The following is a 26282-nucleotide window of genomic DNA, read 5'->3' on the forward strand; positions in this document are numbered from 1 at the left end:
AATACTCCCAGGTACTTCTCTGCCTGGCAGCTTTCCAACCACTCATCTCCCAGCCTGTAGTTCTGCTTGGGGTTATTGCGCCCCAGGTGCAGGACCCGGCACTTGGCCTTGAATTTCATAGAGTTGACCTCAGCCCATTGGTCCAGCCTATCCAGATCCTCCTGCAGTGCCTTCCTACCCTTGAGCAGATCGACACACGCACCTAACTTGGTGTCATCTGCAAACTTACTGAGGGTGCACTCGATCCCCTCATCCAGATCATTGATAAAGATATTAAAGAGGACAGGCCCCAGTACCTAGCCCTGGGGAATGCCACTAGTGACCGGCCTCCAACTGGATTTGACTCCATTCACCACGACTCTTTGGGCCCGGCTATCCAGCTAGCTTTTAACCCAACGAAGTGTACACCAGTCCAAGCCATGAGCAGCCAGTTTCTTGAGGAGAATGCTGTGGGAAACGGTATTAAAAGCCTTGCTGAAGTCAAGGTAGACCACATGCACAGCCTTTCCCTCATCCACCAAGCGCTTCACTTTGTCATAGAAGTCTGTCAAGCAGGACCTGCCTTTCATAAACCCATGCTGACTGGGCCTGATCACCTGGTTTCCCTTTAAGTGCCGCATGATGACACTCAAGATAATCTGCTCCATGAGTTTCCCTGGCACTGAGGTCAAACTGACAGGCCTATAGTTTCCTGGGTCTACCCTCCGGCCCTTCTTGTAGATGGGCATCACATTTGCTAGCTGGTCACTAGGTATTCCAGAAAGATGCAGGAAAACTCCACACTAAATCAATGAGGAATAGTTCTCCCAACTCCTATATCAATATTAATGTTTTCTAGTCAAAGATGTATTGAAATCCTTCATTATTAAAGTTTATGTCTCCTTTCAATACTCCTTTTCTTATCACTGTTCCCAGTCTCCAAATACTTGTTCAAATTATCTCCAAATTTTGGGATGGCTTCAATATGTGCATCTATGAGTTTCATTTTTTTTTTTTTTTCCATGATTCTTTATATTCCAAGATTTTTTTTTCCATATTGCAAGTCATTTTTGAAAAATATTAATCTATCTAGAATCTCCAAAAAATAAATTATAGTCCTACCAATAGGAAAGGACCACAGCAATTATCCTATTTCTCTACAGCATTTTTTGGCTTGTTAAATTTACATCACATAATAACAGCCTACTTGCACAGATGCCATCCGAGTTAATTGATTATCAGTCCTGTGCTTTCAAATCTTTTTACAAATATGATGTTATATAAGACTAAAGAAGGCCCTTTTTCAACACCTACAACTATGTCTGCTAACAAAGAGAAATCTAGGGTTTGTTAGAATTCTCAGTTGTACAGTACACTTGATGGCTATTAGGGCTGCACATACTTCAGTCTTGTTCCTACTGTATAAGCCTAATTAGACTAATAATACCCAATTAGAGAAGCAGGATTGTGTAAAAGGCCTTTCAGCTCCACCCTAAAGCTTTTAGTTCACAAATAGGAGCTTGGATGTACCTACCACCATCCCACTGCACAAGAATTTTGGCCTCAGGGCAAACAGTAAGAGTACTGCAGAACATAGCTCATCAGATGCTGCTTTGGACCTGGATTTTATTCCTTTTTCCTTTTCAGTTCTTATGGGTTATAAGAAAATTACTCACTTAACACTTCAGCTTTTGACTATCCTAAAGGAAACCACATATAGAACATTATTTCCATTTCACAAAAGCTGACAAATGAAAGTAAAATGACTTATTTGAGGAGCAACACAGTCAAAGACAAGAAAAGGAAGAAAGTCCTATTTCCTAAATGCCTATGCAAGGTATTAATCACTGTCCCAAATGTAAGTGCATGGTGATAAGGTGCTTCGTGCCCTTTCTCACAATGTATTTTTGTTGTTGTTGTTGTCTTTCACCTTCCTGAACTGCAGCCAGACAATGGAAGAGATTTCACTCATGCTAATACGTTAGGATGAAGTAAAGATAAAAGTTAATCAAAATACTGACACAGAGATATTTGTCATGCTCAGTTCATTTAATCTGAAAACAGTACTGATATACTCAAAAGCTTGAATTAAGTTCAGCAACATTTCTAGTACTTGTGTCTTATTTCAAAATGTAAGTTTTCATTACAAATTGGAAGCCAACAAAAAATAAGTTTGTTGACTCAAAAAATACCGAGAATACATTCTTTTTGGTACTTCAGTCTCTTTGCCAGCTCTGAACCTGAACATCACGGTACATATTTTAACAACAAACATTAAAGTTTTTATACCTTCCTATTAGGTAGTTAAAAATAACCACATCCTTTCTAGTTATTTATGTATATATAAAAGCTATTACTATTTAGATATTAAGAGCCTTTAAACACATACGTGATTCTTTTCAGTACACATAAAATAAGAGGCAAATGTCATACATGTATACGCTCTCAAAAATCCAAGGATCAAAATGAAATATCCATCATAGGAACTATGCATATCTTCACAGTAAGTGACCAGGATCTTTGAAATGCACATTAAAACCTGTAAAGTTTACATTAGTCTGGATCACACTAAACAATTGTGCGAAAAAATAGTATTTTAACAAAGCTGGAAAGAAATACAAAATTATTTGATAAATTTGGACAAATTCAAGATATTTTTTTGTCAGTATAATCTTCCTTAATATATCTAGGCAGAATTCTGCCAATATTGGTTCTACTTTCTTTTTTTCAATACACTACTCTTAAATATTTATTTTTCTTACCCAAATAACTGGATGGATTCTGAAAATAAGATTTTCATTTATGCATTTTCTACTGCTTGGAAATTGATTCCTGCTTTTCAGTTGCAGACCAGCAATAATATAAGTTATAATAATATTTAGTAAATACTAAAGGCATATGGTAGTAGGCAAATCTTTCCAACTTGCTTGCAGTACTTGCTCAACTAGCTTTCTATGCTTCATCTTTGCAGAAATATCTGACATGTCTGCCAACAGTTTGTCAACATTCTTGTAATTGCCACTACTGTTGAGTACTTTCACAGGAATTACATGTTTGATGATCTAAGATTTATTTTACTTTCTCTGTTTATTTTGTTTTCGCAATATAGTTTTATATATATAACTATATATATATAGGCTGTGTTATACAGGAGATACTGAATACCTTCATGGTCTGTATAGGATTCACAAGCCACATCATTGTGCTCTAACAAGAGATTTCATTTGACAGTTGAGCTATGAGCTCTTGACAAATGCACACGACCAGCACAACAGCAGCAACTCACATTGAAAAATGTTGGTATGGTTTTGGTATCCACCTTTTATATTCTGCAGTCCAATTCTGCAGTTCCAAGGGAATGGAAACCCAAGGGTTTTTTTTCTTTCCTGAAAAGTGCTGTGCTTATCAAGCATAACAGGATGAACAGGATGGGAAAATTCTGTAGCCTCTCTGCAAAAGCATGTGAAGTGCTATAGGATGCAAACCAAAGAGTAGTCCAAAGAGAGTCTTAACATCCTGTGGCAGGCCTTAATAAAAAACATCCCTGTTTTTCATTAAAGAATAAGTAAATGAAATATATTATGTATAAGAAATATACATGTATAACGGTAATGAATGTATATGAAATATGTAATGTATAAAAAAATACAGTATGGGAAGCAAGGAGAAGATATGACAATATGATGATATTGTTTTGCAGTCTTCCATCTCTTTCCTTAAATATTTCATCACCTAAATAATAATGATGATTTTTTTTACAAAACTTTTCTAAACACCAGCAGACCATTCAGTAATTGCATAAAGCAAAGTAAGTAACATATTAGGACACTTAAAACTAGAAGGTTCTTTCACAACAAGGGTGCTGACTATGATATGCAAACACCATGAACAAATCATTTGAAATGAATGTGAAATGCTTCCAAACAGAAAAATGAAATGTTTTACTCACGTGGCATTTGATTAAGAAGGTGTGAACTTACAGGTATTACAATATGATATGTTGCATAAGAATCCATTCAATGCTTCATTTGTGCCTATAAAATTTACTGGATAAGCAGAACCACAGTTCATAATATCTCTTTTACACAGCTATGGTACAGTCCTACATATGTATTCAATAATGCATAGCAGCTTCTGTGGAGTTGGTGAACACAGAATAAAAAGTGGGTCATAAAATGAATAATACTTCATATCTCTTGCATATGTATGCTAGTAATGTTGAGTCAAGGTGAAGTCAGGTGATGAGGAAAGTGGAGACACGAGTTCCTTTAATGAAACATTCAGTTTGGTGTAATTTCAATCCTTCCACTTGCAAATTTAAGCACAATAGCATGTTACATCATCTACAAGGCATGTGACAAACTGCAATTACAGTAACAGAAAAGATCTGTCTGACCCACCTTGTAGAACACTAGACAACTGTTAGAAGTCTTTTCCCACCAACAGCAAATACACTACCATACTTAAAAAGAAGTGACATCATGAAGTTCTTGTAGAAATATATGGAAAAGTTGTATTACTTACAACAGTTAAAAATAAGGAACTATATACATCATATTTTCATCTAAAAGGTATGAAATTATAGATCAGATGGTAGATAGATGGTAACATGGGGTATCAGCTGAGATACATTGACCAGGAACTCAAAATACGCATATACATGTAAGTCTTCATACATGTATGTTTCAGAAGAGAGCAGAGGTGGCCAAATGCACAGCCAGCTTTGGAAGAAAGACAAAGGCACTATCACACCCTTGAGCAACCTGGTAACTTAAATGGAACTGTTTTTCTGAGTAACTGTACCTCCTGTATCCTTACTCCAAAGGCACAATGTAGCACTGAACGTGTGCACACTGTGGCTTCGAGAATGTCAGCAGTATTGAACTTCATACATGAACATGTGAAGTATAATGTATATATTAAGTAAAACATATCATAGCAAGACAACAACGTTAGAAAATAAAATATTGTTCCAAAGTTGGTAGTACGTACTGCTAGGCAATGGGACTTTAAGAAGTAAAGCAGGCTCAAGTCACAAATCTCAAAATTAGAAATCTCTGATTAAAGCCACTCAAGATAAAGATAAAAATAGGTACTTATTTTTAGACCAGAGCAGAAAAGCTAAGGACTGATCTATCGGTGAAAACTGTGTGCTGCTCAAAATATCTTGAAAGCAAATAGTAGTTATCTGCTGCAGGTATAGAACATTGTTTTATTGAGACATCATGAGGACAGTGTGCACTGCCAGCAAAAGTGGAGATTTTGCTTCTACAAGTGCCAGTAGAATGATAGAATAATAGAATATCCTGAGTTGGAGGGGACCCATAAGGATCATCAAGTCCAATTCCTGGCACCACACAGGTCTACCCGGTAGGAGCATGACAGGCCCAACTGGCAGAAACAGAATGTAAATGTCTGTGAACATGCCCATGTAAAGGTTGTCTGAATCCTTCCATTCATCCTGACCATGCTTTTTAGAAAACAACTACTTTTCAGTCCTGTCTGTGCCCATCATCTTCTTTCAATCAGCACTCAAATAAAGCCAACTCCTGTTTCTGTAGTTCGCAAACTTTTAAACACAATCATTATTACACATTCATTTATTCAGTAAAGAGTTAACAGTGAGTAGGGCCATACAGCATTTGTGTTTCTCTCGTGACTGAAGGGTAGAGCACCTTCTGCTGACTCCCTTTTCTTTCCAACGAACACAAAATAGTTAGCAGGTCAGAATTTATTTTCTCACCTAGATAAAAAGATTCCATGATACCACCAAAGATACACATGCTGATAAAAAAGCTCCTCCAACTTAATTTTATTAAATGATTGTGTGAAACATGAATGAGATTTAGGTAGTCAAAGAATTACTGTTTTGATACTGCAAAGCAGCAAAATGGCACCTTAACAGAGACAGGAAAGCTCCCAGTTGCTCATCAAAGCAACCAGCATTCCAAATTGCACTATAAATAGAACTGAAAAATGTATGATAGAACTGAAAATATATGACATTTGAAACATACCTGATTTGGGCTAGTTACCTTGGTGCTAGGTATTGATTGAGCAACATAGCCTCAATGTACTTTGTAGCAAGACAGGTACAGAATCAAAGCTCTTGGATTTCAGCCTTTAACTGCCAATTCTTTTTTTCTCCACTACCTCTACGTGCTGTATAATACTGGCAAGCAATTGACAGCCTTTAGAATATTCTAATGTCACTACTACTTAATATACACCACTGGTAATTCTCTGACTACTTGACACTAACAAGAATAACTGAAGAAATAGATTAAACTTCAACTAATATATTTTCAATCTTAAATTAGTTTCTTTAACACATAAAACACCCCTACTGTCCCTTGAATACAGTGATTAATAGATACATTACACTCGAGCTATACAGAGTAGAGGTTATTACGTAATTATATGAATATTTATTTCTATGTATGTACATATGTAAAAATAATCTGTTTGCATAAAACATTGCATCTTTTAACACAATAGATTGAACACTGAATCCACTGCTAGGAAGACTCCTTGTGTATGCATTATGTTACAAATGAACATGTTTAGTTTAAGCCAGAGCTGCCATATATCAGAACTACCGCCTGGGTATCTTTCATATAGGAGTACCACTGAGCTGACCTGCAGAGAAATACACTTTACCAGCACTTTCACAGCATGTCTGCACTTACCACTACTCAAATATAGGAGGGAAGGAAAGAGTTATCTGTATTATATTTACTTGTTAACTTTGTCAAATGTGGCTTAACTTTAGTGTACTTCAGCTATAACGTTCAATATGTTATTTACTGTAATTGCAGTCATTCCATATTCCCAGAAAGGCAGTTTAAGTAACAGTACTGGTAGCAGAACATTCTCCCCGACAAAGTCTAGCCTAGACTACTATAGGAGTTTTAAAGCATGAGTATTTTTGACTTCATGAATATATGTCTTTGCAGAGGCCACAGACAAACAGGCAGTTATCTTGCTTTTTTAATACCACCAGGAATATTGAGTTGAGTGTCTTATATTTAAAAGAGAGCTTTTCAAAGTACCTTAGACAGAGACAAAATATATGGGACATACAGGATAGCACATATAGCAATAGCACCCAGAGGGAAAATAATTATATATACTTCCTACTTAAATGTCTGGACAGATCTATAGCACGCACTAAAGGTAACTTCTGTCTGCAGTATACCTGTTATCATTATTCAAAAGCCTTTAAGAAGATTTCTGAAGTTCATGTTAGTGCAATTTTTACTTCTCCCCCAAAGTACACCCATTTATCTGTTTAAAGATACTGCCACCCCTATAAGTTGCACTTCCCCAACTTGCAAGTCATTTCTCTTGTTTTCCTGAACAGAGTTCTGTACCAAGGGAAGGTGGCTATTAGTCGATCACAAAATGTCACCTCATAAGTAATTGCTGAGGTTCCAAACAACTTCTACAACTTCTACTCTTACTCTTAAATGTTACTTATAACATTTTTCTGTCTTCAAATGAGATAGAGGTATTATTTAGATACCTTCTTTATATCTGAAGGAGGACTCAAAAAGCTCATTCCTTTTTCCCTAAGTACACTAGCTGGTCAAACAGATGATGTCATCCATTCTTACAGGCCTTATGTTGCTCATCTTAAGTATGAGGGTGATATGCTAAAATATCAAAGACTAACTTAGATCAAACTGCTTTGGCTTTGGATATCGGGAGCTTCCAGACTACTAAGGGCATTTATTTAAATGGATGTGGAATAACCAAGTGAATTCATAATTCAGGTTTCCAAAAAGTTCCAGGATTAGTAACACAGACTTTTCAAACAGCCTTATTATTTCTAAGAGATAAAACCTGAGTCTCTTGAGATGGCACTTTAAAGATCTGTCTGAACTGTCCAGTACCAATTGCATATGAAGAAACTAAGGTATTGGAATAGAAGATAAAATGTTTCTAGTTAGCTATATCTGTTTAGTTTGCATTTTCACTTAAGATTAAGGAGTAAGATTTTACATTTGCATCAAGCACTGACTAGTCAATATTTTATTTAGGCTTTTATTTAACAAAGTACCTGCACTTTGGCTGGAAAGCTTCAATGCGAGACACTGAAAGAGGAAACTGGGAAGGAAGGAAGGAAGGAAGGAAGGAAGGAAGGAAGGAAGGAAGGAAGGAAGGAAGGAAGGAAGGAAGGAAGGAAGGAAGGAAGGAAGGAAGGAAGGAAGGAAGGAAGGAAGGAAGGAAGGAAAAGTCATAGAAAGATGGAGAAGGAAAGATAAGGGAGGATAAGCTTTGCCCTTAAAAACAGGAGTAGAAATGTTGCTGGGAAATCTTTACCTTTGAAGGACTTGGTAACTCAGGTGACTAAAAATGGTTTTCAAGAAATGAAATATCTGCCCTATGAACTCTCTGGGCTTAAAGTAAGATTTAGGATCTCCCATACCTCATCTTTGAATATATAATATATAAATATAATTTCAGATGAATTTCTGATAGTAGAAGAGGGAAGAAAAGCACCATGAGGAGGAAAAAAAAAAAATATTACAGCAATATAAAAAGATTCAAGAGGCATTTCATTTTCATGTTTTCATTTAAGAAAACAAGTTGCAGGGCAAAAATCTACATAGCTCTTTAGAAATTAAAACACAAGTCAAGGGGTGAGTTTGTGATTTCCAGTGCAAGCACCACACACAAATAAATCATCTTCACCTTTTTTTTCTTACATGTCAAGCACCAAAACAGCATTAGTGGAGCCATACCCAGGGGTTTTCAAGACCATTACTGATGCAATTACATCTGATGCTTTCTTCACTGCAAAAGAAAACCATACGTGCTTCAAAATTCTGAGTGTAACTAAATTCATATGTTATGTATATGTTATAAGAATTCCCTCATTCAGGAAAAGAGTCCGTATCAGGAAATTGGGTCCAGAAAGTCATTTTCAAGATTTCCCAAATCTTGAAATAACATCTAAACTCTTTGGAGTACAAATAGTAAGTCAAGTGTCCAGAATTGCTCATTGTGCCCACTAATATCTAGATTTTAAAATAAAATTTAAAATAAATAAATAAATAAATAAATAAATAAATAAATAATCACCTCTTTACTTTGGCTTTCACCCAATTAAAAAGGATTACATTCTAATAAATTAAAAAAAAAAATAGTATCTGGAGTTCATCTAACATTAATGACATCGCTGAAAAATGTTCACTGAAACCTATGCTCATCAGATATCTTGATATATGTTCCACATGTCACAGAGATTTTAAGGAAAGGCTTGACAAATCCTGCCTTCCCCAGTTCTAAAGGTCTTTCCTTAAAACTACACGCCAAAAAATTTACCATGCTGAAAGGGCATGAAATTGTGCTAGTCCATTAGCCATACGTTCTGAAAATACCTCCATAGCAGTCGTGACCATTGCATGGAGGTCATATGCATTGATGTCTAAGTCATGCATAATTGCAACTTTCAAAAGGACAAGCAGACTTTCCAGTAACAGTTGTTTTTCTAGTCTTATGCTGTTAATGCAAAGCATCTTCTGTTGTCTCAGCTCTAGAAAGAAAGTACAAGGAAATCTCAAAGGAAAGCACATGCATTTTATTTTGTTTACTGAAGTTCAGTGGCAAGATAGCCAAGTTCCTTTCAAATAAATCTACTCAGATCTGGTGAGGTAGTGAGCATGAACCACGCCTGTTCTCTGAAGGTAATGGAAATCACAGCTGCTCCTTTCAGAGCAAGAATCAGGCTTTGTCATGCTACACAGATGCAATCTTTTTTTTTGTCTTTCTGTATGCAACATTTCCATTTTACAACAAAAATCATGCTTCCAAGAATTCTGATCACATCCTGTGCCCTTAGAGATTTGAGAAAAGAATTGTACCTTTTCCCACATTTCCCCAGAAGACTTCATGACATATGTGGTAACTTACTCCTTGCTATAAATCACAAAGTCTTTAAGAAGAACCTACGAGATCTAAAATTCCCTCATTTCATCCTGCCTAAAAAAATAAAAAAATAAATTAAGGGAGATTTCTACTGGGAAGAAGTGAAAAAATAAGAGAATAAAAGAATAAAATAGCCACCAAAAGTTGTCTAATGCTCTAATAGAATTGGTTTATATCCAGGCTGGTTTGTTTAGTGATAATAACACAGAAAATCACAATGAATTAAGACATCATCACCTTGGTACTAGGTACTCTCTTTGCCGTATAAATAAAAAAGTAAAACTCAAAATGAGATTCTGATTTCTGAGGCTATTTTATTTTTCAGAAATATAAAAATTAAAGTAGTCAGGAAAAAAATAATAGTCTTCCCGTAGCCAAGTTTGAAAGTCATCTGCTTCTGCCTTCATGGGTACCCAGGCATGCGGTTGTCAGTGTTTCAAAGCTGCCATGTTCTCATCCTTTCTTCCCTGATAGTATTTGGAATATTTTACAAATCTGAAATTTTTGTATGTTTAAGCAGAACTGTCTGCATAATCTAGATTAAATGAAATTGAACTATTGGAGAATGAAAACTATAATTCGACACTGTTCCACCATGCAGAGAACAAGGTTTTCCTGCTCTTACCTCCCTACTGGGATTAAAAATAAAAGTCAACATCATACCTATTTCCTGAATTCAACCTCCATACATTTCAAAATAAGAACTAGAAATATGATTCCTCCTCCTTCCATAATAGCAATCTTTACCTAATATCACTGCGCAATAACTACAGCTGCAAGCAATATTTTACAGATGTAATTTCTTTTCATAAATGCTGGACTATACAGCAAATTAAAAACATTTCTGTGTGAGTATAGTTGTGTAATAAAGTGGCTAGAGAAGGCATTTTTAGTTGGTTTCTATTCTCAGTTTTGCCATTGAAAACTTTATACGCTTTTTCATATAAACTTTCATTGCCTACATAAATATTATGAAATTATAGAAAAAATATCTCCATCCAGTTGTACTAAGATATAACAATGCTTATATATATATATATATATATTTGAACTTACATATGTATATATATATCTTAGTTTTTGAGTTGTTTCAGTTCTGGTTATTTCAGCTTCAGTCTTAACAATACTACAAGTAATGCTCATTTTCTAAGACTTCATTTCAGAAATACATTGCTCAAACAAACTGAATAGCATCAGTACAGAAAATTTATCCAGATTTGTCTAAAAAAGATTTAAATGCATGGTTTCCATCTATCAGGACACTGGTCCAAATTCCAAACTAGTGTAGAAGTAAGAGAGACAGAGTAGATATTTTTACTTTTCTAGTGAACCTGTTCTCCTGTGAATTCTTGAATATTCATTTGGTCCAGAGAGAGCAAAAGGAAGCATGGCTTTTCAGCCATGGAGAGTAACCTAGTCCAGTTTTTCAGCATAAGAGATTGTTGTAACTTCAACAACAATATTCTCACTTACATTTGTTCCTTGTCCTTCTATCTAAACAGTACAGGTCTCAATTACTAAATACATAATCCTCCTTTCACTTATATTAATTCTTTCCACATCACCTGCCTTTTTTTTTTTTTTTTTTTTCCCTCCTAACAGTACCAGGGCATCACATGAGAAAGTGGAATATTTAAACTGGGAGAAGTTACTCTCTTTTTTGAGATAAGAGTAAGTCTCCTTCAGAAGACATATCAGAGAGTATCTCATACTCCTACTCTGAAATGTTGTATGAAAGAAAGTAACTGTATCAACATTTGATAGAAAGAGTATCGCCCTGATCAAACTACAATCATAATGTTAGCTGGTATAGATACTTCCCCCAACACTTTATGTCTCAATGGCTTGAGTTTCTGTGATAGTTTTCTTTTTTCTTTTCTTTTATTTTTTCCTCCTGGTTATGCTTCTGAACTGCCTTATTGAGCTAACAAAGAAATAAAATGTTAAGAGAGAACATCATTTCTCTCAAAACTTTCTTGATCCTTTAAAAAATTTGACCATCTTGTAAGATAGGGGACTACTGTGTAACTATATATTTTAGAGCTGAAAGGCACCAAAGCTCTCTCGTAGTTTAATACTGAAATATTGGTTTTGGAATTCACACTGTAGCCCTCTGATGGAAGACTGCTCAGGCAAAATAAATAAATAAACAAACAAACAAACAAATGGATGGGAAGGGACCAGACCTTGACATTTTTATTCACAAATTCTATTCAGCATTCAGAAAAAGAGAGCAAAATAAATTATTTTATTTGTGCATAACAAATTTTGCTGTTGGAGTTTAATTTTACAGACAATGTAGTTTGTTGTACATCATTTCAACAAAATGAGAAAAAAATAAATGCTTATTTTGAGGAGGTCAAATCACAGTAATTTCATCACCATGGTGGAAAGTTTAACTTCCATTGAAGAAACATGAAAATGGTTTGTTACCCTGAAGATGATGCTTTGAATAGAAGTGCTACTACAATTAAATGTAGCTTAAAATGATATTATTTATATGTGGCATTGTTTGACTTTATTTGAACTACAGTCATGGAGGTTGTAATTGCTTATCATTTAGAAGCAACATTGAAATAATGTTCTTCCTTTTCTGATAGGAAACAGTTAATCACATATTACAGCACAAATATGGATAACAAAGAGCATCAATTTATAACAGAGGTTGATTTTGGACACAGGTTTGTTTTATCTGGCATATCAGCAATACTACAGGAAACCATGCTCATGCCAGAATGCATAATGTTGAAAGATTCACAACATTATCAGATTTCCCATGCTGCATGCTGTTGTTCTGGGTAGCATCTTGAGACTGGTAACAAAATCCAGATGCAAATCTAGGACATTATTTTTTAACCTTTATTTAAATGTAAAACTTCCTGCTTATGTTGTTCAAATACCAAGTTTGCAATAAGTAGTTTATTAGCAAAAACAAAAAGATGTATTTTGATCTGACTTAGAAGGTCAATAAGCTTCTACATCCTTCATATATTACTTGTCCTTCTAGGGTCTGACTCTGCAAAAACAAATCGTTCAGCTAATAATAATAAGTGGATGTTTTTCAAAAATCCCATACTGAGCATGTTTTTATTTTACAAATGCTTACGCTGAAAGTGTAGCACATTAAATAAAGGAGAGTATCTCTAACAATTTACAGAGTATTTACTACATCCAGCTTCACCCTCCTCTCCACACCACTGAGGATCACCTTAATACAAATAACAATTTTAAAAGCACGTACTTGCCATGTTTATGTTTTTGAAATCAACTGATAAATATGGGGGCCTACTCACTCACATTCACAAAGACTGCAATAACTATCTCTGAAATATACATCTCTCTCTACAGAGTATTTCCAATTAACTGAAAATATACTGATGAATTAATCCATTAATTGATTTAAAAACCTCTGTAAAAAATGTATAGTTTCAAAGTGAGTATGATTCAAGCAGATCAATCACAGATTTCAAAGAGAACAAACAATGTTGTATCACACATTTCAAATAATCTAAGGTAACAGTAGACCATCCAGTACCAGAGAGCACTTATCTTCAGAAATACTGTATTTTTTAAAAGTATATTGTGAAGAAGAGTACCCCTTCCTTTGGGAAAAAAAATAAAGATCACCCCTTTTTCTGCAGAAGAAGGAGGTCAGTTCACTGTCTGACAATGCATCTCCAAGAGACAACACTGCTGTTGCTGGGCCTATTGAAATAATTCCCTTGAGTCTTTTTTCTCAGGCACAAGACTGAACGACAAGCAAACTATTCCAAGGCGTGTGCACCACATCTTTTTCCTTCAGTAAGCTGCCAGACCCACAAATAAGTTAGTGAGCATAAGTATCAAACCTACTAGATTTAATAACATTAATAGAATTACAAAATTAATTATGTATTCCATTATAGACCCATTATATCAGAAGCACTTACCTAAATATCAGAGCACAAGCTTCATCTATGAATTGGAAAGAAAACTTACCTTCCAAGTACACATCTACTCTAGACAGCTATTTCTGTTAATGAAAGCTGTGCAGAGATTTTCCACAGCAAAAGGGAAGAGTAATAACAATACTGGAACACAACAGGCTTCTTGTAAGGGTGGGAAACATTCCCCGTTTCTAATCAAGAATGTTCTTTAAAATAATACTACGCATAACAGCAAAGTATGGCAGAACAGCTACAATTTCCCTACCTGTTTCTGCTTAGAGTCCATCAGTCTATTTTGCCACAACTAGGCCATGTCTAGCAGCCAATCTGTCTGCTTTAAACTGCCTGGTCTGTAGCTCAGGTATATCTACAGTCTAACATTAAAATTACTGATTATCTCAAAACTGTTCCCAAAGTCTGAAAGTCCTAGAAAATTACTTCAGTTGGAATTTTAATGCAGCTTAGTAATATACAGTAATTCTAAACATTATCTATGTTGTATTGTGTATGTTGGCAGAGGAACATATATTGTGATGAAATCAAAATCTTCCACTGTATGGTACAACACACTGGGGACAAAAATTGAGATAAGAAAATAGAGAAAAAAATTAGTAAGATATAACATCCACTAACAACTACCAGTTAAAAACTTCAGAGTTTGTTTTAGAATAAAAGCTGCAAAGATATTCAAGAAGAAAAGAAAAAGTGTGTGTGCTTAAAAAAAAAAAAAAAGTAGATTCTTCAAAACAAATACATTCATTTTCTTTCATGCTAATTATATTCCCTAGTGGAAACTAACATTGAGAAGCACCATATTTTAAAATCTGTTTACTCTTACACATTAAATCCAGCTTAAAATCAAAAATAAGTTGCCACACAATAAGCTTTATTAATAAAAATGGAACAAAATACTCCTAGAAATTAAATAAATTAAAAAAAAAAAAAACCTTTATGCTTATTTCTTAAGACACTGAATCCATTACTGAAGTTTTATTGCACTAGTAAAAATTACAAGAAATATACATAAAGAATTAAATGCCTGTTTGAAACTACCATTGGTCAAGTGCTTCATAAAACACATATACTCAGAAGCAGATATGTAGGAGTGATGAACGTTCATGAAACACAAGAGTGGGTTTCTGGAAATACCATCTGATGACATGCTAATCATTGCTTTGATTCTCACAGATTCAGAAGAGCTGTTTCTTCTACCCAGAAAATACAATGAAAAGATTTCAGCTTGGACACAGAAACATTTAATTCCTAATGAAGATCACTATGGATCTGTTTTTTAAAGAGCCTCCCCTCTCATGCCATTTTGACAATAAATTTATCCTAAAATGTAATTGTTTTTGTTCACTGTTTAGGTACACTATGAAGTCAAGGGAGCTGACACAAAGATAGAAACAAAGTCTCATTTAAACAGGAAAGAACACTTCTTAATCACTCTCCCTTGGGACTCAGTCACTAGTTTTTAACTGCAGCTATTTCTTCAGCCTAGCTATTCATTCTGACAGCTCTGGGACCCTCTGGCTCCTCTTGTTCTTCCAGTCATAATAGAAATAAATGGCTTACACACACATATGTTCAGCAGAACATTAAAACAGAACAGAATGTTGTGTACTTGCTTGTATACTCCCTTCATAAAGGCCAGGAATTAAATTCTTGCCTCAAGGAAGGCAGTAAGAATTCTGCGGTAACGTCAAACAAATCTAACTTTCTCACCAAGCTAAGTACACATCACATGGTATCAGGTATTTTTACTCAGATACTTTAACTAACAGCCATAAATGAAAAACAAGTAGTGAATGAGGGAAAATTATTTCCTTGGACTCTCTATGGTTTTGGTCTAGCATGGAATACATAAATTCTGTTTCACTTCTAGAAAACAATTGTCCAGTCTTCATCATACTGTAGACAGATACTACATTACAGATGTAGAATATAATGACTTCTTAACATGAAATGCAATAATTACTCAAATTTTTGAAGCAGATTGAGCAATTTGATTTCATCCTAGATGGTCTTAATGGTGACTCATTTTTGAACTTTTTTTTTTTTAAACAGAGTTACTTAGGTCAATTAATGGATTAATTCAGTGTATTTTTAATTGATTGGAAATATTTATTTTCATACCATGTTGCAGAAATCTACTCTAATTCCTAGAAATAGCTCTACTTTGTGGGACAAGAAGAGTTTAGAATGGTGCCCTACACACTCCACATTCAAAGGCATGCACCTGAGCAGTACAAATGCTCAAGTCACATTCGACATTAGGGGTATGCCCAGTAATCATAGGCATATGCTACTCAGGCCATTCAGCTTCTTTCTCACACAGCTGATCACCTACGGAACAGTTACTGGGAAGAAAAATGCCTGTTTTCTCAACAGCAATATATAAACACAAATACAGATTGGTAATAACTGATGAAGAGGGGTAATAGCTAATGTCCACATTATGCGTGTCAGAGTAGCAGTTTTTACTTTGCATTTATCAGTAAGCTAGGGCAACAACTGATGTCAAAACCATTTCAGCCTTACTTTTCCTAACTTACTGGAAGTGTTTGTGCAGTAGACTTTTCCATGCTGTGATTTTTCACATTTCCAGACAAAAGTCTTATGAAAATATTTATAACTAAAACGAAGGGGAAGTGAGACAAATGAGAATTTCTGGCATGAAAAATGAACCACTGGTTTGTTTCACAGATGCACAGAACTGAGGTAGGAGATAAAAAGCAGTCTCTGCATTGGAGCTTCATCACCTTTGAAGAAGACTGCCTACAAATTATCCCATCTTACACAGAGATGAAGAGATTCTTCTGGAAAGTGATGGTATATAAATGATCTTCTGTAGAACTAGAATTTGTGAGTACTCATAGCAGCAAACAATTACATAAAGCAGAATATTTATTAATTACTGGATCTTTAATAGCTGAGCCTATGATGAGCTGAGCCTACATCCCTGGGGAGCCTGTTCCAGTGCACGACAACCCCTCTCAGTGAAGAATCTCTTCTTGATATCCAGCTTGAACCTACCCGTCACAGCTTGACACCATTCCTGTGGGTCATAACACCATTCCTGCAGGTCTTCTACCAATGTCAGCAATATGCTAACTTCAATCTAAACTACAAATAGAAAAACATAAAAGTTACCAAGATAGGTTTGAACAAGGTCTATCTAGCCCAGCATCCTCTCTGTTGCTAGTGTTCACTGCCCAAGGAAAAGCAGGAACAGATACACACAGCAATAGTTCCCTGCCATATATGCAGTCTGTCTTCAAGAAGTCAGGGTGGTCAGTGTATGCTTAAGTTGCTACTTCCTCAGAAGCATCTTAATTTTTGTATTTTGGGAAAAAGTGTTTTTGGGAAAAAGCTAGAGTCAGCAACGCACCCTCATAGCAAAGAAGGCCAGCAGCATTCTGGCCAGCATTAGGAGTGGTACCAGCAGCCTGAGGCAGGAGATCTCTGCTCAGCACTGGTGAGAGCACCTCTTGAGCACTGTGTCCGAGAACACAAATACTGAGTACAAGGTTGGGACATTTTAGAGACAGTCCAGCAAAGGGTCCTAAAGAAGATTCTCGGTTTGGAACATTTGTCCTACAAGTTGAGACTGAGAAAACTGGAACTGGTTAGCCTTGATAAGTGTCTCCCTGATTCTAATCAATGTTATATTTGTGTCAGTATTGTTCCCTCATAACCTTCTTACCCTCCAGATCATAAGGAAAAAAAAAATCAAGAGGGTTTGGGAACAGAATGAAAGGAAAGGAGCAGGAACATCTCAGTCCATGCAGGGCCTGTTTTCATTCCACTGTCCCCTCACGTTTCTCAGCAAGCACCACTGTACAGCATTACCTCAGCTTCCTGGACATATCCAGCAAGCACTGGGCAGTTTCAAAGTGTTCTGCCACACACCCGTCTCTAGTTTCTTTTCCATTTTTGATCCTTTAATACACACTCACTTTCCCCCAATTCCATTCATTGTTCCACCGTTTCACTTGATTTCTCTACAATTTAAAATATACTCACAGATATTCTCAGATGCTTTTTTGAAAGCCCAAGTATACATACTATAATGACAGCATAGTGCTTATTAGTATGTCTAACACAAATCCTTTGAACACTTACCTATGTAGTATACAATTTCTTCCTTAAAAAGCCAGTTTGACTCTCTCCATCACAACATATTTATCCATGTATTCACTAATTCTACTCTTTCTTGTGTCTATGAATGTGTTCAGTTCTAAAATTATAGCTACAAGATCACTGTTTGAGGCCTTTTTAAGTATTAGAACCTATTTGCCAGCTTCTATTTTCCCACTAAGGAGGCTGATTTCAACAATAGGTTGAAATATAATGTCATTATTCTATCAGCACTTTCACACCAAGTTCTTTACATCTTTTCATAAATGCCAAATTCCCCTAGAGCTGAACTGATATTACTCATCAGCCTTAACCAAGCTGACTCTATACCTAAGCTGACTCCACAACCACATTCATGTGAAAAACAAATCCTATACTCAAGAGTTTACACCTCAATAAATCAGCATTCCTGTCCTGTATCTGCATAGATCAAAAACCTTTTGGCATTAATTACCTGTGTCCTCTATAAAGCTAATCACAATCAGAAGTTACATTACATCTTTCATTAGCTTGCTCATCACCACTATTTTTCTCCTGAACTACTTTCTACATGTGGTCCAGCACCATATCAACGTCTGAATATATGGTGCTTCTATTTTAATCCTAAAGAACTTGTAATACAATGAGAAGGCTTAATACCAACAAAGTTTAATTTCTGAAGCAGAAAGCCTGGTCTGTTAGCAGTCATCTTACAGAATATCTAGCTATTTTTATTTTGATTCTTGCAGACAGATATAAATAGTCTTATCTCCCCAAACTTTTCCCCTCAAAAATATCATTCTGTTTCTCAAGTAACATTTTTAAGATGAGCACTTATGTATCAGCTGCATATATATCAGCAAGATGCGTGTTCAAATTAGAAGCCAAAAATGAATCTTGCAAGAAAAGGCCATCCTCTCTTCTAAAACAGATTTGGTATAGGTAATGAAAAGCATCGAAAGACTGTAAAAAGAACTATACATGCACTTCTACTGTCTACTAAAAATAACATACTAAATCAATCACTGATCTCTCTCTTATTAGTGGCATACCTCTAATTTTGTTATTTTGAGTTATATTACCGGACTTACCAAGATGAAAGACAACAGGTGGAGATAAAAACCAGTGAAACAGTTGCATAAAAACCTCTCACCACCTCTGAACCACTGAAGCTTTAAATAGATATGTTAGGAAATACAGGTATTTTAAATAGAAGCAAAGTACTGTACAAATAGCCACAGATGTGTTATCACCATGAAGAACCACTACATTAGAACACAGCTGCATCCATTGATCCCTTTAGATATTATCATCTAAGAAGGACAACAGGAAGAGAAACAAAGAAAGCAACAACACTGACCAAAGGATAAGGCTATCTTCCATGAACAGAAAAATGACTCTATAACTTCAGTTCCACTTTTTTCTTCCGAGATAACATCCAATTTACTCAGGAAGTGACTCGAGCTCTTGATTATTATTACTGCTTTTTCATCACTTTTCTATGCAACAAAAATTTTCATCAATTAAACTATAAGCTTCAAAGTCACTTTCAAATAACTCTTACCAATGCAGCAAGCAGGCTCAATGCATTTTCTCCTCTAGTTAGCTATAAGCTATAAAGCCAGTACAAGTGTTTAACTTTTAATTTTGCTGGCAAATGACCACCTTATTCTCCACATCAAAGCTGCAGCTGGGGGAGGAAACTGCAGCTGCATGCATAATCAATGATTATAGGGTATGCATATAAAAGCTTCCCACCTACTCTGAATTTAGAAAATATTTGCCATATTTACTATATAACCATACCAAAACTGACAGGGAGGGAGAAGCTGATCCAACTTACACAGCCCCTAAGCCCACGTAACACACAGCCTTAGTACAATAGAATTCATTTAAAAGGCTGTGCCCAGCTGTAGAAAGTTGCTATGCTTAAAAGGAGAATTCAGTGTGCATATTACAAATTTTTTCAATTAAATGAATGTGTGTGCACACGTTTTTTTTTGTTTTTTGTTTTTTTTTTTTTTTTTACTTTACATGGTAAAGAAATTTTTTTTTTTTATTTTTTTTTTTTTTGTGAAAACTCATTCTGCTTTGAAAAGGAATGATTAATAGAAATCTTTGTCCAATTATATCGATGCCAAGAGGCAACGAGCAACATATTATGTTTTATGCCATGGACTGTATATGGGAATTCTTTTATTCACTGTTGGTGTATTTTTGACATGCTGCAATCATGTGTTTTTTATTGCCACTACAGAAAATGTAGGCATAATTCATACAACTAAATCAGATGTGCAACTGAATCACACTCAAATCACCATTTCGGAAATTTGCGCAAATACACATTCTGGTGTTTTCCAGTATCAAATTCAAAAGTCATGTATGTTTTACTTATGTTAGTTCACATTCTTTACCAAGCATGGATTTCTTCTTACTTTGTAGAGCTCTCTGGCTTTCAGCGGAATCCAGATTACTTGTATTCCCTAATACTGTAGCCAGGTTTAGAAAATGCACAAGACAGTTATCACTGCAACCTCAGATTTTATTATATGTATTTAGAAGCACAGTGATACGAATAAATAATGCTTTTCATCATTTCTTCTCCCAGCCTAGAAGTTATTCAACAAATTGTATAGTAGTGCAGAATACACTCCAGATAAGTTAATGTGTGATGCATTTCTCTATAATATAAATTATCCAGGTACTTCTGTGCAACAGAATGGCAGACCTTTGAGCAGCTGGCATGAAGAGAAGAATGCAGTGCTGTGTTCAGCATCTTCCAGCAAAACCTAAAGACCACCAAAGTGAAAGTGCCATCTAAAATTCTAACTCAGGGTTCATCTGAGGACCTGGAATATCTGTAGAAAAGCAAATAAATCCTAAATCACCTCTCACTCTAACCAGAAATTTGCAGAAAGCAGTGATTTTGATTTATTTTTCTTGCACCTCTCAGATCCACTACCAACCCCCAGCTTTGCTTCCTTTTCCCATAGCAGTGGGAAAAATACAATATGATTAGAACTATTCACTTAACTCTCCTGATGAAGAGTTTTTCTTTCTAACTGACCTCAAACACTGCCCCAACTCATTGAGATAAGTGAAGAATGACCCACTTGCCATAATAACTGATATAGCTATAAAAATATTTTTTAAAAAAACGTACTTTGTTCACTATTTCTTTTTTTTTTTTTAATTTTCTAATTTTAATTTTTTAATTTTCTTTTTTATTACACCTTTAATCCATGAATTATGACAGAAGCAGAAGCACATGTCGATTGGGACAGAACAAGGCATTGTAATGGTATTTGGATAATCCACTCTGTGGGAATGTTCATCTTCTTCCTGAGGTTTCACAAGAGTTCCCTGGCATAATACTGCTACAGCTGCTTTAGAGTCTCATGTTTATTACAAGGTCTGATTTAAAGATAATGTCCGCTGGAGGAATCTGGCAGGGAGCACGGTCTTAGGAAAATCTTTGTGATGCTATGGTGTAACAAATAGAGACCAAACTGCTGAAAAAAATAGGGGCAGTAACAACTATTTGTTTTGTTTTATTTCTCTTTTCAACAATCCTGAGAGATTTTAGTTATTCCTGAGGACAAAACTCACAATAATTCAAGTTACTTTTTCTGTAAATCCTACAATTTTTCTAATCAAAATAAATCCTAAAAATAAATTAATAATAATAATAATAATAATAATAATAATAATAATAAAGTCTAATCTCTACCTTATCCATGGGGTACACAAGTAAATGGTCCAAACATCATTGCTGTTTTCTTCATTTTGTCTCTTATTATACTTCTGGATTAAAGACAATATTAAAACTGCAGTAAAGGAGGAACCAGGAACTGGCCATCAACCGCAGTAGCTGGTACAAGAAAATAACATGTAGTCATCAGCAGGAGCCCACTCATGAACTAGTTTTACTGGCAGGCATCAAGGAAATCCCTTTCTTATTTCAAAGACATGGATGGATTCAGTATAAAGTTCAGCAAATATTTTAGTCTGTACTTTACAGCTGTAAGCAAGATGTTGCCCATATTATTGTTAGTGTGGGACATAAGAACTCTCAGATATTGTAGACAGAGCTCTCATTCAGAAGGAAAAATACCCAGTAACTAGGAGCTTGCCATCTAAGAAGAAAGTGGGGAAAGAAAAGGAGATAATCAGTTTCATATTTGTACATATTTACATCCTATTACCGTTCCTGACCTACAGATATAATGAGTCTAGACTTCAAGAAAGACAGACAAACCAAAAGACAAAAAAAAAATCCCTACACCAGGGATTTCATTGCTGCCTCTTACTCCAAAATACAATAATCTCAAAAAACTGTCACTCCAAGTAGCTGGCTAAGAATTACGTGTGGGTGGATTTCTTCCTCCAGCCTGAATTAATTAAAAATGATTGTTCGCTGTATTATTTTAAAGGGGATTTTTGGAACAGGTTAAATAACCACCATTCTGACCCTAGTACTTCAAGCCTAGTAAGAAAGATGCCTGCAAAAAAAAAAAAAAAGTTGTAAGAGGAAAAATGAATAATAAGGATTTCTAACATAAAGTGCTGTAAATGGTTTTGTTTGTTGCCTGGAGAAATTCACAGATTCTTGTAGAAGACCTACCTCTGCCAGTTTGGCTGAGATTATTTCAGATTAAAGCATGTTAACAAAACACACACACACAAATTTATGTTTCTAGTCAGAATGGACAATTCTACCTGTTCCCAATACCTTGGAATTTTTATTACTGCATTTTCCTTTCTCACACTCTAAACCTAAACCCCATACTAATATATTCTGCTTTCACTTTCTCAACTGGTTATTAAATTGGAAGGAAACAGTATGGAAAACAATTTCAAAGTATAATTTACAAATAATCACAACATATTTTTAGGGCAGAAGTGCACCAAGATTTGGGGCCAGTTAAGTCTTATTGACAAGGTGGCAGTCAGTACTCCTAGTGGAGTTTCTAGAACCAACCAAGATCTGTCTGGTATACATGCATTAAATAAATAAATAAATAAAATCTTATTTCCAGATCACCGAAAGTTTACATGAAAAATATTTAGTAGCATAAACATATAATGTACTATATTGGGCATACGTATAATGTACTATATTGCTATTTTGATCTACACCCTGAAAGCTCATTCATAAAATCTACCCCTACAAGCAGACTTAAAAATGCTGACCAATCAGTCACGATTCATTGCTTGGCACCAGTGATATTCTGCTAATATAATGTTGACGTTCACCCCTTGTTTCCCTTTCAAGGGAGAAATTTCACATCTTACATTCAGATTTTTGAGATGTGAAGTAACACCTGCACTTCACGCGCTATCTCTATTGCTCTCAGCAGCTGAGACCATAGATCAAGTTACCCTGCAGTGTATGGGTTATTTAGCCCCGTCCCTACCAGTTTCACCTTTCACAGATACATAGTTTCAGTTCTCTCCTATGATAGCTCTTTAGGAGGATTCTTCAAGATCCAATGCAGATTTGGTACTCCTTTTTAAACTATTACTATTTTGCTTCTCTCACATTCCATTGGAAAGAGGATGAACCAAGGTTTAAGTTTTAAAAGGTACATTATATAGTGCTTCAATAAGTTTGTCGTAACTCTAAGTTACGCATACCTTTAAGAAACACTGTGACGGAATGTACATGCCCTCCTGGTTCTGATACTGCCATTTTATGAGAAATTCTACACGACTACTTAGTGTTCATACAAAAGAAGAACGACTAACATCTGTAGCTGAAACAAAAAAGAAAAAAATCCTTGAAATTAACTCCAGGTTTCCGGCCACAATAAATCTCCTACCAACTTTAAAAAAAAAAAAAAAAAAAAAAAAAAAAAAAAAAAAAAGGATTACAGATTGTTCTCATGTTTGAGGTGCAAAATGTTCTTGTTCTGTTCTTAAAAACAACATGGGAATTCATTGTGATGTCTCAAACACTGTTTTTCAAAGCATTGCAGCTCTGTTACATAATTTTCTCCACAGACATCTGACTGGTGCTAATAATTGCAGAGTAACACCATCCAGTGTTACAGATATTACCAAATAACTATAAACTGGAAAAAACAAAAGCTGTAAGCCTAAAGGTATAAACCAAATGTCTTGTAACACTCTTGTATATGTTACATCTCCCCCAGGACTCAGTGAAGACACATTTTTTGAACTTTCTGCATTACAAAGGAGTTCAGTATGCCTTTGTCTGGGTGAGGCAGTGATATCTACATAGTGCTAGCACCTCCTAGCAGCTCTAAAAGATCTTAGAGAGAAACTTACAAGAGACAGTAAATGTTTTAAAAAATTGAAAGGCCAGCACTTGAATTCAACTGTGAGGTTTAAAAAGTCTCATCAGCATCCCATAACAGTGAAATATAAGTCCCAGAGTTCCTTACTGGATTACCAGAACTCATAACACCAGTGGTGCAGCAGATGAAAGCCCAGGACACCCACTTCTCACTTAAAAGGAAAATAACAATCATATCCCTTCACTGCAGGGGTTAAAACAACAAAAACAAAACCAACCAACCAACAAACAAAAAGAGTTGCATTAGCAAAGCATTTTCTCCAAAAGTGTGTGTGTGAGAGAGAGAAAGAGAGAGAGAGAGAGAATATTAAAAGAAATGCCAAATCAATGTTTTTCTGGCTGAAAAAAAAAATGAATTAGCCAGAAGGAAAAAAATATATATATACGAAAAACGCATGAGTTACTATATCTTAAATGCTTTACTTTTAAAATTTCAGTCTTCAGTGTTTGCCAATAATTCATCATCCAACCAACCACAGCGTGAATCTGTGAGGGATTTTATCCCTGGGTTACTTTAGCATCTACAGAGATACTTGATTAAACATCATTTATCCTCATGAAGTAAAATTAGTATTAAGAAGTCAGCAGCTTGAGACACTTTTTTTTTCCCCCTTAAACGACACTGTATCATATCTTTAAAGTAGAGTAAACCTTACACTGACCAAAAATTTGTAATCCAATGCGTTCAATTTACAGCAAGGCATCAAGGGCAACTAGAAAGTAGCCGCTATTCGAGTGACCTCAATCAGTTTTATTTTAACACACGCATGGTATCTCCTTACTGAATTCTATTTAGCAGGGCTAAAAATGTAAAGGGCATCAAATGCAGGAAGGGATACTTCGAGCTGAAGAGCGTTTTATGTGTTTCCTATGAGAACTGGTAAATTCGACAATATTCACTTCTCCCGTACCTCTACACCTTTTTTGATCATTCACAGACTAATAACCAAGAAAGCAAGCAAGAAAAAAAAAAAAAAAAAAAAAAAAAAAAGAGAGAGAGAGAGAGAACTTGTCGTCAACACACCTAACCACTACGCAACGGGCGATGTTTGTACGTGCAAGAGGCTGACTGCTAAGGCAGGATACAACGGCCCCAGCGCCCCCTCCACTCGTGGTTAGCTTTTAACACCTTTTGCCACGCTCTGTGAGCGCACCGAGCCGCCGCCGGACCTAAAGGCAGCCCGAGCAGCCCGCAGGCGTTTCACTCAGCACCTGCCCCGAGGCGGGCACAGGGCGGGGAGGGCTGGGCACAGGGCGGCACCGCCTTGCCCGAGCGGCGCTCCGGGGGCGCCCAAGGCGGCTCGGCACCCCTCGGGCACCTGCTGCCCCGCCGCGGCCGTGAGGCTGCGCCCTACGCCCCGCCACCAGCAGCCCTCGGGCCCCGCGCCTCACGACTCCCGCTCTCTCTCGCCTCGCTCCCCGCTCCCCTGTACCTCTTTGCGGCGGCGGCGGCGGCGGCTGCTGGCCTCGGCTGCCGAGCGCAGCGAGGAGCGGCAGCAGCAGCAGCAGCAGCAAACTTTGCCTTGCCATGGCTCCCGGGCAGCCCAGCTGCTGCCGCCTCGTCCCGCCGCGGGACAGCGAGCCGAGTGAGCCGCCGCCGCCCGGCAGAGGCAAGGAGCCCCCCGCTGCCCCGGGACGGGAGCAGGACACACCCCTGCTCCCCCCACCCCGCCCCGCCGCTCTCCGCCCCGCCGCTCCGCGGCGGCCCCTTGCCCGCTCCCTCGGGGGGCGCTGAGGCGCTGAGCGCGCGCGGAGCCGTTAAACCGCCGTTAACGGCCGCTGCCGCTGCCGCCCGCAGCCCCGGCACCCACCCTCCTGTCACGGCCCCGAGCGAGCGGGAGGGAAACGGCGCTCGTCGGTCCCGTCTGGGAACGGTGTCCCCAGTTCACTGTCTGGAAAACTGAACGTTTGGCAAGTTATCTAAAAGGCAGGAAAATGCCTGTACGGTGAAAATAATATTTTATTTATTTATTTTTTTAATTGGAAAACTAGAACTGCAACTCAGC

The 26282-nt window shown here is 36.6% G+C and overlaps 1 protein-coding gene across 7 annotated transcripts in view; it reads right to left on the reverse strand.

Annotated features, from left to right (window-relative positions):
- Nucleotides 1–25912, reverse strand: part of LAMA2 (laminin subunit alpha 2) — a 383401-nt gene extending 357489 nt beyond the window's left edge. For 5 of the 7 annotated variants that reach the window (XM_068677473.1, XM_068677471.1, XM_068677468.1 and 2 more), the window contains exon 1: nucleotides 25710–25912. In XM_068677473.1, coding sequence (XP_068533574.1) covers nucleotides 25710–25806 — 97 coding nt within the window. In that variant the 5' untranslated portion in view covers nucleotides 25807–25912. The remainder of the gene's footprint in view (nucleotides 1–25709) is intronic. The other 2 variants (XM_068677476.1, XM_068677474.1) reach the window with 1 other exon arrangement.
- Nucleotides 25913–26282: the final 370 nt, after the last annotated feature.

Source organism: Anas acuta, chromosome 3 (genome assembly GCF_963932015.1).
Source record: "Anas acuta chromosome 3, bAnaAcu1.1, whole genome shotgun sequence".
Lineage (NCBI taxonomy): Eukaryota > Metazoa > Chordata > Aves > Anseriformes > Anatidae > Anas > Anas acuta.